The sequence below is a fragment of the Quercus lobata genome, chromosome 5 (genome assembly GCF_001633185.2).
Source record: "Quercus lobata isolate SW786 chromosome 5, ValleyOak3.0 Primary Assembly, whole genome shotgun sequence".
Classification (NCBI taxonomy): domain Eukaryota; kingdom Viridiplantae; phylum Streptophyta; class Magnoliopsida; order Fagales; family Fagaceae; genus Quercus; species Quercus lobata.
In genome coordinates, this window is record NC_044908.1 from 82,116,727 (window position 1) to 82,130,771 (window position 14,045).

The window sequence follows — 14,045 nt, forward strand, 5'->3', positions numbered from 1 at the left end:
TGCGGTAACCTGCATCGAAGACTCTGAAATAAACCGAGACTGTAGGCACTCCATTTACCGAAGGACGGTGTCCAAGAGTCTAGAGATGCATGCCAGGTTAACACTTGGCTATGTAGCTCATGTGTTCATTGATAACAACAGCAGATGCTGTGTCTAAGACACTATAGGGCATTTCAAGAGCAATTAGAGATTGTGCAGGGTAAACTTCTGTACTGATGGATCCACCATTCCACCTAGCCTTCTTGCCAAATGTTCTTTGTAACTGTACCATTTGTCTTTAGAGGGCTGTAAACAACCTGACTTGAACAGAATTGAGTGAAAGCTTGGATTGTTCATTTAATTTTATTTTGAATAGGAGTTGAGTGAAGCTCATTACTAAACTAAATTACTTGTTCAAGTTTGTTTGTCTTTTTTTTTTTGGTCAAACAAACTCAAGCTTGTTCATCAGTTAGTTTTATTTTATTTTATTTTTTATTTTTTTGAATTTGTTCGCAAACTACTTAATTAACTTATTCTTTTTATGTAAAGTCACATTGTTGGAAATTGGAAGCCTACTAGGGAATCTTTCATAGCAAGACCTGTTATTTTCCATGGTTGAGTTCAAGTAAAAATGTGATCACGTAAACATGGTTTTGCATGTGGACTCATGGCCTGTTACAGGGGATATCAGCCCCATGCTTCGGTCCTAGATCATTGAGTTTCAGTACAAGCAAACATGCTCTCTCTCTCTCTCTCTCTCTCTCTCTCTCTCTCGTGGTGGTTTTTCTTTGCTTTTATTATGAGTTGTGTCACTAAAACTAACAAATAACGGTGACTTGGAATTTATAAATTTTTGTTTATAATTAATCCTTATATATATATATATATTGTTGCCAATTTCTTTCTTTGACATTACTCTGGCTGTAATGATATGGCTAGGATCGAAGCAATTCAGCAAATTTTCAATTTGTTAGTTTCTTAAGTTACAAATCCTTGGTTTCTAGAACTTGGGAAATTAAAAAAATATTTCCCTTTAAATCCCACAAAAATATATTTAGGAGAATATTTCCCTTTAGGAGAATATTTCCCTTTAAATACCACAAAAATATATCCAATAATTTACTAAAAAATAGGAAAACAAAATTTAAATGAACAATTACATTGTGATTAATATTGAAGGTGATGATTTTAATTAGAACTAGAGGTAGTCATTATAAAAGCTTTTTGAACATATGAAATTCCATAAACAACAGCAACACCAGAAGAAGGCAAATATGCCAATTTCTCTCTTCCAGATGCAAAAAGCTCAGTTTATCTTTATCCTTGACTTCAGACTAGAGCAGCTTGATCTTATCGTCTTCAGCATCAGCTCCAACAGTTCCAAGTATGTCCTAAATTCAAGTCATCAGATGAAGGCGTGGTGTTCATCGTTCCCAAACAAAGGACAGAAACTATGCAGCTATCACCTCATTTTCTTGTGTTCTCTCTTGAGGGGCTCTGAATCAGGAGGAGGAAGGAGATGCATGCCACAAAGCTAGAGCTTAAGTTATTACAAAATCATTTGAAAGGCGATGCACTTAATAAGGCTATGTAGGACACTGATAATGAGGTTTTCTCTTCTATTGTTTTGAGTTGTTATTGCACTTACATTTGTTGCCATATATTTGGTGATGGATTTCATGGTAGTCTCTTTATTTAACAGGAGATTAATTTGAAATTTGAGTTGATAAGAATGATATTTTATTACGGCACTCTATGTTCGTATGTTGAATAAGTATATGATGTACTCTTATTTACAATGTAAATGTGTTGTATTATGTACCTTATTTATATTGCAATTCTGTGTATTATGTTCTCTACTATTTTGGCAAAAGAATTTGAGATTGATATATAATTGTAAGATTACTTTTCTATTCATTTATGATGAAAACCAGGTTCAAATCTTTATTGCAACTTGTTTATTAGCAGTATACATATCATAGTTATGAGATTTAAGTTCGTAATTATGAACAAAATTTCATTTTCAATGAACCTATATATGGTAGTGGTATTAATCTTTTGTGTATGTATGTATATTTCATTAACCTACAGTAGAGATTACTCTATCTCTATCCCTTATTTATGTTTAAATAATTTTTAATTTGGCAAAAGCACATTGTATCCTAAATTTTTTGAATCAAGTAAGATTTTATGTGGTGCTTGGATCTGTTCGATTTAGTTACATTGTTTGATTGGTGAGTCTTGAGACTAACTCTGATTGTGTGCAATAATAGGTTAGTCATTTTCCCAGGAGAAAAGCTACATGAGTACTGGACCGATAATTTGATCTATACGTTTTATTAGTTATTTTGCATCTCAGTCTTTCTTTTATGCTTTGAGGACAAGTATATTTGTTCTTCTAGAGATGACACCTGATATAAATTTGGTTCGAATTTATATGCGCCAACTCAATATTGCTAAATGAGTTTCTATATATGGTAACGATTGAAATCATACTTGTTCAAGATTTCCATAAAATTCATGGAAAATTCATTGGATTTGCTTGCTTCACTACATTCAATTTCCCAAACTTGGACTTGTAAACTTGAAATTATTTCCTATATTAATAATTATGCACTAGGGTGTATTTATTTATGGTAATATAGTATTATAATATCATAGTTAATCCCTAATGGAACTCATTTTAGATATAGCTCAGACCCTTCACGAATTCCGCAACCCCAAAGAAGCAAACTATCATCAACAGGTTGATTTTCTGGATAGTAAAGCAACTTGTGCTTAATATCAATTCCATTTGAAGTGAGTATTGCGTACAAGAAGGCCGCTTTAAGATTCTCATTCACAAGTAACCCATATCGTTCACCAGAGCTTACTATCTTAATCCAAATCTCAATTTTCCTGTACAAACGGAATTCATGCTTCTCTTCCAAAAAAGGATAAACATCTAGCATATTCATTTCATCCGGTAATGGCTGTAGTGGTAGTGGAAGAAGATTAATGTGCAGCTCCACCCTCTCCAATGGGATGGTAAACCTTTCATGTAAGAGTTCCCTCACGAAACCAACTGTCGCATCAGTTGGAATTTTTTGGACATTAGGTTTACCAGCATGGAGAAGGGTGATATTCATGTTCTGCAAAACACCAATAATTTCAATATTATGTATTATCTTATTTAGAAGAATAAGATTGTGGAAGTACACTTTACAACATGAAAATTAAAAAAAGCAAAGTAACAATAATAATAAAAAAATAAATAAGAAAGGAAATTAACTTCCATAGATTATATATATTTTCACAAGTAACGTGGAAGTAGAAAAATACCGCTGGAGGATAAACGTTAGGGTCAGTAGAGTTAGAATCCACAGGACTACTAGAGTCCATACTGCTACCCTGAGGGTCCGTACTGCTACCCTGAGGGTCCATACTGCGTGGGGTAAGGAGAAAAGTGAGAGATTAATTGGTGTTTGCAATATGGTGGAGAATAATGATTTGTGTTCTTTAATTTTATTAAAAATAATCGTGCCATTAGGATGAAGTTGCTGCAATTTCATTAGCATGTTGAACAAAGTCGTTACATGCAAAATATTCATCCCATGACTCATAATATTGTCACACACAAAAAAATCACAATGGAGATAGAGGGATATAAAAATAAAATAAAATAAAAGAATTCCCATTGAATTTTTTTTTTTAAATTGTGGTAATTAAAAACTAAGTCTTCATGGACCATAATATTATTCTGTCTGTTTTTATGTGCACTAATCAATTGCATAGTGGTTCATTTTAGTTACTTTGAAGAATAATGCATGTTAACAGATTCTCCTTACACGAGTAATATGTTGTTCATTAATGGTGGAAATTGTCTACCTAACTTCTGAGCAAGGACACCCCCCTCCCTTTTTTTCTTCTTCTCCGGGGTATAAACAAATTCACCAGGAAATTTCCATCCCTGGTGCATGTGTGGTACATTTCTGACTGGACTTTTTTTTTTTTTTTTGAAAATTTCTGACTGGACTTGATGATACACAGTTTCGTGAAGCGGCGAAGGGGGATAATACTGCATTGCTCAAGGTCATGGCTAATTATGGTAAGCATTGTAGCGAGGAATGTACTTTTTTAAAAAGTTGTCACAACACCTCTTTTTTCTTTTTTTGTCTGAGTTGTCACCTGTTAAAATATTGAGTTTTCATTGCAGGTGAGGAGGTGGTCACAGCTTTAGGAAGTGAAGTTGATAGGCTAGAAAAGGAGATCAGGAGCTTGTTCTTGGTATTCGGCACGTCGATATAGAAGTTCACAATCCATCAGGCCCGAGCCCATGATCCACATATGTTTATACATAGGCTGTATTCTTTTGTGCATTCTTCTTTTTCAATCTAATCTATGATTTTCAATCATTTTCTCTTTCAATAAAATTTTGTTACTTATCAAAAAAAAAAAAAATTGATTGTTAATCATTTCAATACATCACAAGAGGGACACATTACATATTGTACAGTGATGTCATGAATTTCCAATCGGAAATTAACAAGTTCTCCCAGCTATGACCTTAGAACTGCAAACACCTGTACGGCTGTACTATAAAGAATATATCAACTACTCTTCAGCTTCTTCTTCTTCTAATTATCTGTTACAGGGTATTGATATTGTTTTTGCTTAGTTATGTTTACTAAATTGACATTTGTACAGTGTTTATGGTGGACAATTTTTTCTAGATTTGTAATTATTTTGATCAGGCTTGCCTTTCCACAACTTAAAAATCATGTCATAAGTCAATTATCAACATTTTCTGTGAACCTTCTGTTTATTCATTGAACCTGCTGGTGGTAACCTGCATTGAAGACAATGAAATAAACCAAGAAAGTAGGTACTCCTTTTACCTAAGGACGGTCTCCAAGAGTCTAGAGATGCATGTCAGGTTAACATGAAGCCCACTTGGGTGTGTAGCTCATGCGTTCATTGATAACAACGGCAGATGCTCTTTCTAAGACACCAAGGGATTTTTCAAGGGCAATTAGAGATTGTGCGGGGTGAAATTCTATACTGATGGATCCACTTTCTGCGGTGGATGCCTGATAGCCTTCTTGTCAAAGCTCCTTTGTAACTGTACTATTTGTCTTTAGAGGGCTGTAAATGACCTGACCCAAATAGAGTATTAAAAGTTTGGATTGTTCATTTAATTTTATTTTATACATGAGTTGACTTTGAACTCATTACTAGACTAAATTAACTAAATTATATGATAAAAATTTGGGGTTATTTTTTTATTATTTTTGTGGAGAATTTGTTCACTAAACTACTTGATTAACTTAATCTTTTCACATATACGGTCACATTGTTGGAAATTGGAAGCCTACCAGGGAATCTTTCATAGCAAGATCTGTTATTTTCAATGGATGAGTTTATGTAAATAAAAATGTGATCACTTAAACATGGTTTTGCATGTGGGTCTTCGAGGAGTTGCCAATGGCAACTATTCTGCTGGGCTCATGGCCTGCTACAGGGGATATCAGCCCCATGCTACGGTCCTAGATAATGAGTTTCGGTACAAGCAAACATGCACTCTCTGTTTCTCTTGGTGGTTTTTCTTAGCGTTTATTATGAGCTGCGTCACTAAAACCAACCAATAATGGTTACAATTATTTATTTATTTTTATTTTTTTTTATGGGAAATAAGAGAATTTCATTTAACAGAAATTGAATTACAAAGAAGAGAAGAAGCTTGAGCATTACAAACAGAGATCCTCAACAAGAAGATGCTCAAGGAAACTTGGAAAAGACCTTTTCCAAACCTGTGATACACCAGAAATCCCAGCCACCTTTGCAAGCTCATGGGCAACTCTGTTGCCTTCCCTTTTCAGATGTTTAAAAGAACACCAGGAAAACACAGTAGCCATTTCTCTGATGTTTCTAATTATGTGCCCAAGCTCACAACCATGAATTCCATCATTAATTGCTAGAATAATGGATAAGGCGTCGGACTCAAAGATAGCGTGGGAGACTTCCAAATCTGCTACAAGAAGCACACCATCTTGCAAAGCCAGAGCTTCTGAGACCTCAGCCGAGAATGATGCAGGAAGAATCTTGTTTGATGCTGCTAGAACTTCACCCATATTATCATGGATGACTATACCAATGCACGAATTCCTCCCATCTTCAAAGGCTGTTGCATCAGTGTTGATTTTAATGAAGCCCGTAGGTGGAGCTTTCCACTTGGATTGAGGGATGGACTGAGAAAGACTCGGACAGGAGCAAGCTGCCTTGAATTCGGCCAAGACTCCACCTGCCATTTCCCAAGCATGAATTGGAGGGGAACCCGAGTCCTCATGGATATGATGGATTGCTTGATTGCGATTCCACCAAATTGACCAGGCAACGGCAAAGAAAAGCTCTAAATCATTCGGGGAGCCTTTTGCAATAAAATCTAAGGCAATATCCACCAAGTCACAATAAGAGGAAGAGAGGTCCACAGGATAATTGTTCCAAAAAGCCTAAGTCATTTTTGCATGATCGCAATGAAGAAGAGCATGGGTTGTGGTCTCAATGGCTTTGTCACATAGGGGGCAGAAGTTAGAGCAATGAACACCTCTGTGGTTTAGATTTTTCATAGATGGGAGACTGTTGACACAAGCCCTCCAAGCAAAAATTTTGATCTTCAGAGGGGCTTTTTGCTGCCATATCCGCTTCCAAAAAAGGGTCCATGAGCTGCTTGAGGTGCTTTCACCTTCCTCCATTGAATCCACAATACTTGAAGCTATATGATAAGCACTTTTAACTGTAAACTCACCCCTCTTGTTGCCTATCCAAATAAGACAATCTTCAGGCAAATTATAGTTTAATGGGATTTTAAGGATGGTGCTGGCTTCATGGGGCAGAAAAGTAGCATTAATTACATCAATCTTCCACCATCTAGTGTTAATATCAATGAGGGAAGACACCCAAGGAAAGTCTCCATAGCCATCTTGGGGGGAAATCACCTTGTGGGTTGATGGTGTTGGCAACCATCTATCATCCCAAATATGGATTCGCCGGCCATTGCCTACCCTCCATCTTGTGCCCCTTTTAATAACCTCAAGACTATTGTGGATGCTCCGCCAAGCATATGAGGGGTTACTCCCTTTTTTCGAATTGAGGACATCATCAAAAGGAAATTATTTTGCTTTGAAAACCCAGGCCACTAGAGAGTTGGGGTTTGTGAGAATTCTCCAACCTTGCTTAGCTAGCATGGCAAGGTTAAAGGCTTGAATGTTTCTGAAGCCCATACCTCCATAGAGTTTAGAACGACACATCTTCCTCCAACTAACCCACGCAATCTTGTTCTCTTTGTCCTTTTGCCCCCACCAAAAGCTCCTCATCATACTTTCCAAGTCTTGGCAAAGAGTCTTGGGGAGTTGGAAGCAACCCATAGTGTATGTAGGTACTGCTTGAGCCACCGCTTTGATTAGGATCTCCTTCCCACCAATTGAAAGGAGTTTACCCTTCCAACCGGCAAGCTTTTTTGCCACTTTGTCTTTAACTTCAGCAAACACCTGAGCTTCGGATTTCCCAATTATGGAAGGCAGCCCCAAATACTTGTTATGTCTGGAATCTTGCATTGGGCCGAGGATGTTTAGGATGCCATCCCTTAATTCTTGGGAAGTGTTCGGGCTAAAGAAAACTGAGGATTTGTCAGTGTTAATTTTCTGCCCCGAAGCCTCTTCGTATCTGTTTAGGATACTGACAAGAGTATGACATTCTTGCTCCTTTGCTTTACAAAACAAGAGGCTATCATTGGCGAAGAAAATGTGAGTAATTAAGGGGCATCCTCTACAAATGGAAAATCCATTAATTTGTTGATTCATAGCAGCTTCATGAATAAGAGCTGAAAAGCCCTTGGTGCAGAGGAGGAAGAGGCAAGGGGAGAGCGGATCCCTCTGTCTAATGCCCCTTGAGGGAGAAATGTTCCCACAAGCTTCCCCATTTATAAGCACTAAATAAGAAACAGAAGAGACACAATTCATAATAGTATCAATCCATTTTTCCGCAAAACCCAATTTCTCCATCACACCTTTAATAAAGCTCCATTCAACCCTATCAAAAGCTTTGCTCATGTCCAATTTAATAGACATGTAATTTTCTTTTCCTTCTTTTTTATGGTTTAGATTATGCATGAACTCGAAGGCAATAAGAACATTATCTGTGATCAAGCGATTAGGGGCAAATGCACTTTGGTTTTCGGATATGATATTTGGGAGAATGTCTTTAAACCTATTGGCAAGGACCTTTGAAATGATTTTATAGGTGGTGTTACAGAGACTAATGGGACGGAATTTTGTCATTCTGGCTGGCTGGTTGGTTTTTGGTATGAGGGAGATGTTGGTTTTGTTTATTTCAGTCATGGGAAGATTTGAATTCAGCACATTTAAAACCATGTTTATAATGCTAGGTCCAATAATGTCCCAATAATTATGAAAGAAGATCGCGGACATACCGTCAGGCCCAGGTGCTTTGATGGGGTGGAGTTGCTAAAGTGCCTTCAAGACTTCCTCACTTGTGAAAGTTTTGGTGAGCTTAGAGTTCATTTCATTTGTGATACGCCTAGGGATTGCATTAGTGACTTTATTGATTACGATGGGAGAAGATGTAGTATAGATTTTCTCAAAATAAGCTATGGCAGTGGCTGTGATACTTTCCTTACTTTCACATCAAACACCCTCCTCATTCCAAAGCCCCAAAATGGAATTCTTCTTCCTCCTCTCAGAAGCACGGGCTTGAAAAAATTTCGTATTTCTGTCACCTTATACCAATGGACTTTGCTACGTTGTCTCCAAATGATTTCCTCACTGTCTAGAAGGTCATTTATTTCCTTTCTAAGCTGATTAATTTCAGCTCCTTTGCTGCCTTGCCGATCGACATTTGTAATGGAGTTAAGAGCTTTTCTTTTCTCGGCTAATTTCTTAGAGATATTGCCTACTACATTCTGATTCTAGCTAGCCAATGCGCTTGCACATCTTTGGAGATTTGAAGCTATCCCTTCAGGAGTGGCAAAGAGAGTACCGGAATGCCATGCATCCTCAATCACATCATGACAATCCTCCCTTTTGACCCACATAGCTTCGAAATGGAAACGACGTTTATTTCTACGGGATGGAGGAGGAGAGTTAAAGATGGGAAGAATGCAGTGGTCGGATGTGGAATCAGCCAAATGGTGAACAGTAGGTTCCTTGAAGTGTCCGAGCCATTCATTAGTAGCAAAAGCTCTGTCAAGGCGAAGCGAAATCGTGTTACTCCCTTCCTTCATGTTGCACCAAGTAAAATCTAGGCCACAATATCCTAGGTCCTTAAAACCACAGTGATTTATAATTCTACGAAAGCCATCCATTTGATTTTGGGAACATTGAGCTCCACCATCTTTTTCAGACATTGAAAGGATTTCATTAAAATCACCACAACAAAACCAAGGTAAATTAAATTGACTATGTAGATACGAGAGGAGTTTCCATGATTCTTCCCTGAGGTGGGTCTCCAGGTATCCATAAAACCCGGTGAATCTCCAAACAAGACCTGTGACTGTCTTTGTAATTATCGCATCAATGTGATGGTTAGAATAGCTCTTAATCTCCAGCTTTGTGTCACTGGACCAAAAAAGAGCAAGCCCTCCACTTCGGCCCCTACTCGATACACATAACCCATTTGTAAACCCAAGTTTGAATTTTATTTTTTCCATACGTCTGCATTTTGATTTAGTTTCCGAGAGGAAAACTAAGTTGGGGTTCCAGCGCCACACATAATCGCGGAGCACATAAACTGTCCGGGGGTTCCCAATTCCCCGACAATTCCAACAAAGGGAATTCATTGTTTTCAGTGGTGTGGCCATTTTGTATTTTTCATATCTTAGTCTATACAAAGCGAATCCAACCAGGAGTAAAAAAGCCCATTGAAACAAACAAAACATCCAAACAGAACCAACCAAGAGATAATCCCAAATTCAGAGCCTAGAAGCAATAGAGAAATACAAATAAAAAATTCAGAAATTACCCTTAAATGCCGGTGAATTGCCCTACAAATGGTCCAGCAGCAGTTGCATCAGGCAGAAAAGCCACCGAAAGCCACCAGCACTAGCTCAAAACCCACTCAGACAAGAAAACCCACTCTCCAGAAGAACTTGCTCCTATGGCGAGAGAGAAGCTCCAAAATGACCGGATTTTATTTAAGCAAATGCCGACCCACTTCCTTACTGAATCCGATGACAATATAAGCGACCAATGTGAGAGATATGGGATGGTGGATGGTTGATATGCAGCTGAGAATTTTGGGATTTAGATTTAGGGATTTTCGGAAAAAACAGATTGGCCACGAAGAGAACGGGTAGAGAAGACTCACATAGTGGAGGAGAAACCCACCCACTGGAGGTGGAGAAGACCACACAAGGTGGAGGAAGAGTCACACGGAATGTGTGAGAGAAAGCTCCTACTTGGGAGAGAACTTTTATTTTATTTAATTTTAGAACCATATTAGATCAATTTATTAATAACTACGAGTTTTTCACCCATTTCCTTTTTTTTTGGCCAATTTCTTTCTTTGTCACTACTCTGGTTGTCATGATATGGCTAGGATCGAAACTATTCAGCAAATTTTCATGTTGTTAGTTTTCAAATTACAAATCCTTTGTTTCTAGAATGTGCTTTGTTACTGACTTCAGAACTTGGGAAAAAGTGTTCTTTAGGGGAATATTTCCCTTTGAATCCCACGAAAATATATCCACTAATTTACCAAAAAAGAGGGAAACGGAATTTAAATGAACAAATCACATTTTGATAAATGTTGAAGGTGATTATTTTAGTTGGAACTAGAGGTAATCATTATAAAAGCTTTTTGAACATATGAAATTCCATATGCAAAGTTCCACAAACAACAGCAGCACCAGAAGCTCTTGGTTCTTCTAGAGCTGACACTTGATATAAGTTTGGGTCGAATATATATGTACCAACCCAATGTTGCTAAAAAGAATAAAAAAATAATTAAATCAAAATGAAGTAGAAGAGCCCAAATGAGTTTAAAACTTAAAGTTGCTATATATGGTAATGATTGAAACCATACTGTTCAAGATTTCCATATACTACTACATAAAATAAAATTCATGGAAAATTCATTGGATTGGATTGCTTTACTACATTCAATTTCCCAAGCTTGGACTTGTAAATTTAAACAAGTCTTTATTACAATGAATTAAACGATGCACAGATGCATTTTTTATTTATTTATATTAGTAAATATTATTTCCTATATTAATAATTAAGGATTAGGGATGCATTTATTTATGATAATATAATATTATAATATCATAGTTAACCCCTAATAGAACTCATTTTAGATATAGCTCAGACCCTTCACGAATTCCGCAACCCCAAAGAAGCAAACTATTATCAACAGGTTGATTTTCTGGAAAGTAAAGCAACTTGTTCTTAATATCAATCCTATTTGAAACGAGTATTGCATACAAGAAGCTCACCGCAAGATTCTCATTCACAAGTAACCTATATCGTTCACCAGAGCTTATTATCTTAATCCAAATCTCAATTTTCTTGTACATACGGAATTCATGCTTCCCCTCCAAATGAGGATAAACATCTAGCATATTCGTTTCATCCCGTAACGGCAATGGTGGTAGTGGAAGACGATTAAGGTGCAGCTCCACCCTCTCCAATGGGATGCCAAACCTTTCATGTAAGAGTACCCTTACGAAACCAACTGTTGCATCAGTTGGAATTTTTTGGACATAAGGTTTACCAGCATAGAGAAGGATGATATTCATGTTCTGACAAACACCAATCAATTCAATTTTATGTATTATCTTATTTAGAAGAATAAGATTGTGGAAGTACACTTTACAACATGAAAAAAGCTAAGTAATAATAACAATAAAATAAATAAATAAGAGAGGAAATTAACTGCCATGGATTATTTTCACAATTAACGTGGAAGTTATGAAGTAGAAAAATACCACTGGAGGATAAACATCAGCGTCAGAAGAGTCAGAAGTCTGAGGACTACTATCCTGAGGGTCCTCACTGCTACCCTGAGGGTCCATACTGCGTAGCAAGGAGAAAAATGAGAGATTGGTGTTTGCAATATGGTGGAGAATAATGATTTGTGTTCTTTAATTTTATTAAAAATAATCATGCCATTAGGATGAAGTTGCTGCAATGTTTGCATGTTGAACAAATTTGCTACATGCAAAATATTCATCCCAACTCATAATATAGTCACACACAATAAAATCACAATGGAGATAGCAGTATAGAAAAAATAAAATAAAATAAAAGAATTCTCATATTCATTGATCATGCTATTATTCTGCCTATTTTTATGAGCACTAAGCAATTTCAAAACCATGCAAAATTGGCAATTTGGCATGAATACAGCAACAAAAAAATTTTCAAGATTATAATAATTTTGTCACTTGGTTGAGAATTTTTTTATTATTTTTCCTTTTCTTGTGTAAGAATAATTTTTGTTTGATGCAATAAGAATATAATTTCTTTGTTCAGCTTTAAAATAGTTGCAGAGTAGAGCATATTTCTAGTTCAACAGTTCAAACTAGTCCTAGCCAAAAATAAAACTCACCTTTCTATACTGGGCCCAATTGATTGCTCTTGAAAATTTATTTTGTCATGGCAGCCACCTAAGTCAAGCTTGCAAAATGTTTTTCTTTTTAGTTAGGATTTGATTTTAATTTATTATGTTTATTTCATTATGAATTTTCTTTCCATTAGGTCAAGATATTAATTATTTTTTTATGTGAAATGGACTTCAAACTAAGTACTTTCTTGACTTATTCAACAACCAATCAACCATACGTAGAGTTTACTGACTGAAAAAAATTACAAGATGTAGACATTTATTCAAACTTAGGGGTGTAATTTTTTGTTAGGTTAGATTGATAAAGAAGAATTAATGCACAAAAGAATCACTGTCTTCATCAATTTCTTGAGAAATATTATCCTTAAGTTTCAATTCTTCAACTTCTTGTTAGTCTTCATATTTTTTAACCTCTTGAGGAGATTCACTATGTTCAGGGTGGATTATGTGTATTACAAAGCAAATAAATGCGCCGATATATTAGCCAAGTTAGATGCATTGCAAGCTCCTACTTTTGTTTTGAATTATGCTAGGGACACAACTTTGTGCCACAACTCGTCACATGGGGACACACTCCTACCAATCATGGCGAGTTGTGTCAAAAGTTGTGTCCCTAGCATATTTCATTTGTTTTGGATGTAAACCAACCTTCCATGGTGGATGCCCCAATAGCCTTAAGGCACGTGGTACTCCTTTGTAATGGTACTATTTGTCTTTAGGGCTGTAAATGACATGAACTGAGCTGAAGTATTAAAAGTTCATGAGAGCATTAGCATTGGAGAATGCTAATGCTATATGAAAGGTGTATTTAGCATTTTACTCTCCAAAACATATTGCATCTCGGAATGCTAAAGGCAAGTATTGTAAATTTTTTTACAATACTGCTACAGTGCAATTCTATTTTTAGAATTGCACTGTAGCACTATTATAAAAATAATAATAATAGAATTGCACTGTAGCACTATTGTAAAAATAATAATAATATTTTAACCTCATTTTCTCTCTCCTCCCTCATTATTTTTGTTATCTTCTCTCTCTTCCTTCTCTCTTTCTCATTTGCTCTCTCCTCTCTTCAGACCCAAACATCCTCTCCTCCCAACATCAACATAACACATCACAGTGGAGGAAATGTTGATCTGGTTTGATCAACGATGGAGGAAACGTTGATCTAGTGGCGGCAGTGGAGGCGGTGTTTGGGTTTTGATCGGGCTTGATATGGGTTTTTTTTTTTTTTTTTCTTCTTCTGTTGTGATCGGGGTTGATTGGCAGTGTCTGGGTTTTTGTTCCGGTGGGATTTTGGTGGTTGATCTGGGTTGATCAACAATGGAGGAAACATTGATCTAGCGGCGGCGGTGTTTGGGTTTTGATCGGGGTTGATCTAGGGATTTTTTTTTTTTTTTTTCCCCTGTTGTGATCGGGGTTGATCGGCGGTGTCTGGGTTTTTGTTC

General features: G+C 36.6%; 1 protein-coding gene across 2 annotated transcripts; it reads right to left on the minus strand.

Moving 5' to 3' along the window:
• Window positions 1-2,472: 2,472 nt before the first annotated feature.
• LOC115989500 lies at window positions 2,473-12,077 on the minus strand. 2 transcript variants are annotated; one of them, XM_031113192.1, is made up of 3 exons: window positions 11,960-12,077; window positions 3,301-3,403; window positions 2,473-3,110 (listed from the first exon to the last, which is right to left on the minus strand). In XM_031113192.1, the coding sequence occupies exons 1-3, from the start codon at window positions 11,974-11,976 to the stop codon at window positions 2,658-2,660; spliced, it is 573 nt and encodes a 190-aa protein (XP_030969052.1). In that variant the 5' UTR covers window positions 11,977-12,077; the 3' UTR covers window positions 2,473-2,657. The 2 variants fall into 2 exon arrangements, with proteins under 2 accessions (XP_030969052.1, XP_030969053.1); XM_031113193.1 differs by lacking the exons at window positions 2,473-3,110; window positions 3,301-3,403 and adding an exon at window positions 11,083-11,773.
• Between the last annotated feature and the right edge of the window lie 1,968 nt (window positions 12,078-14,045).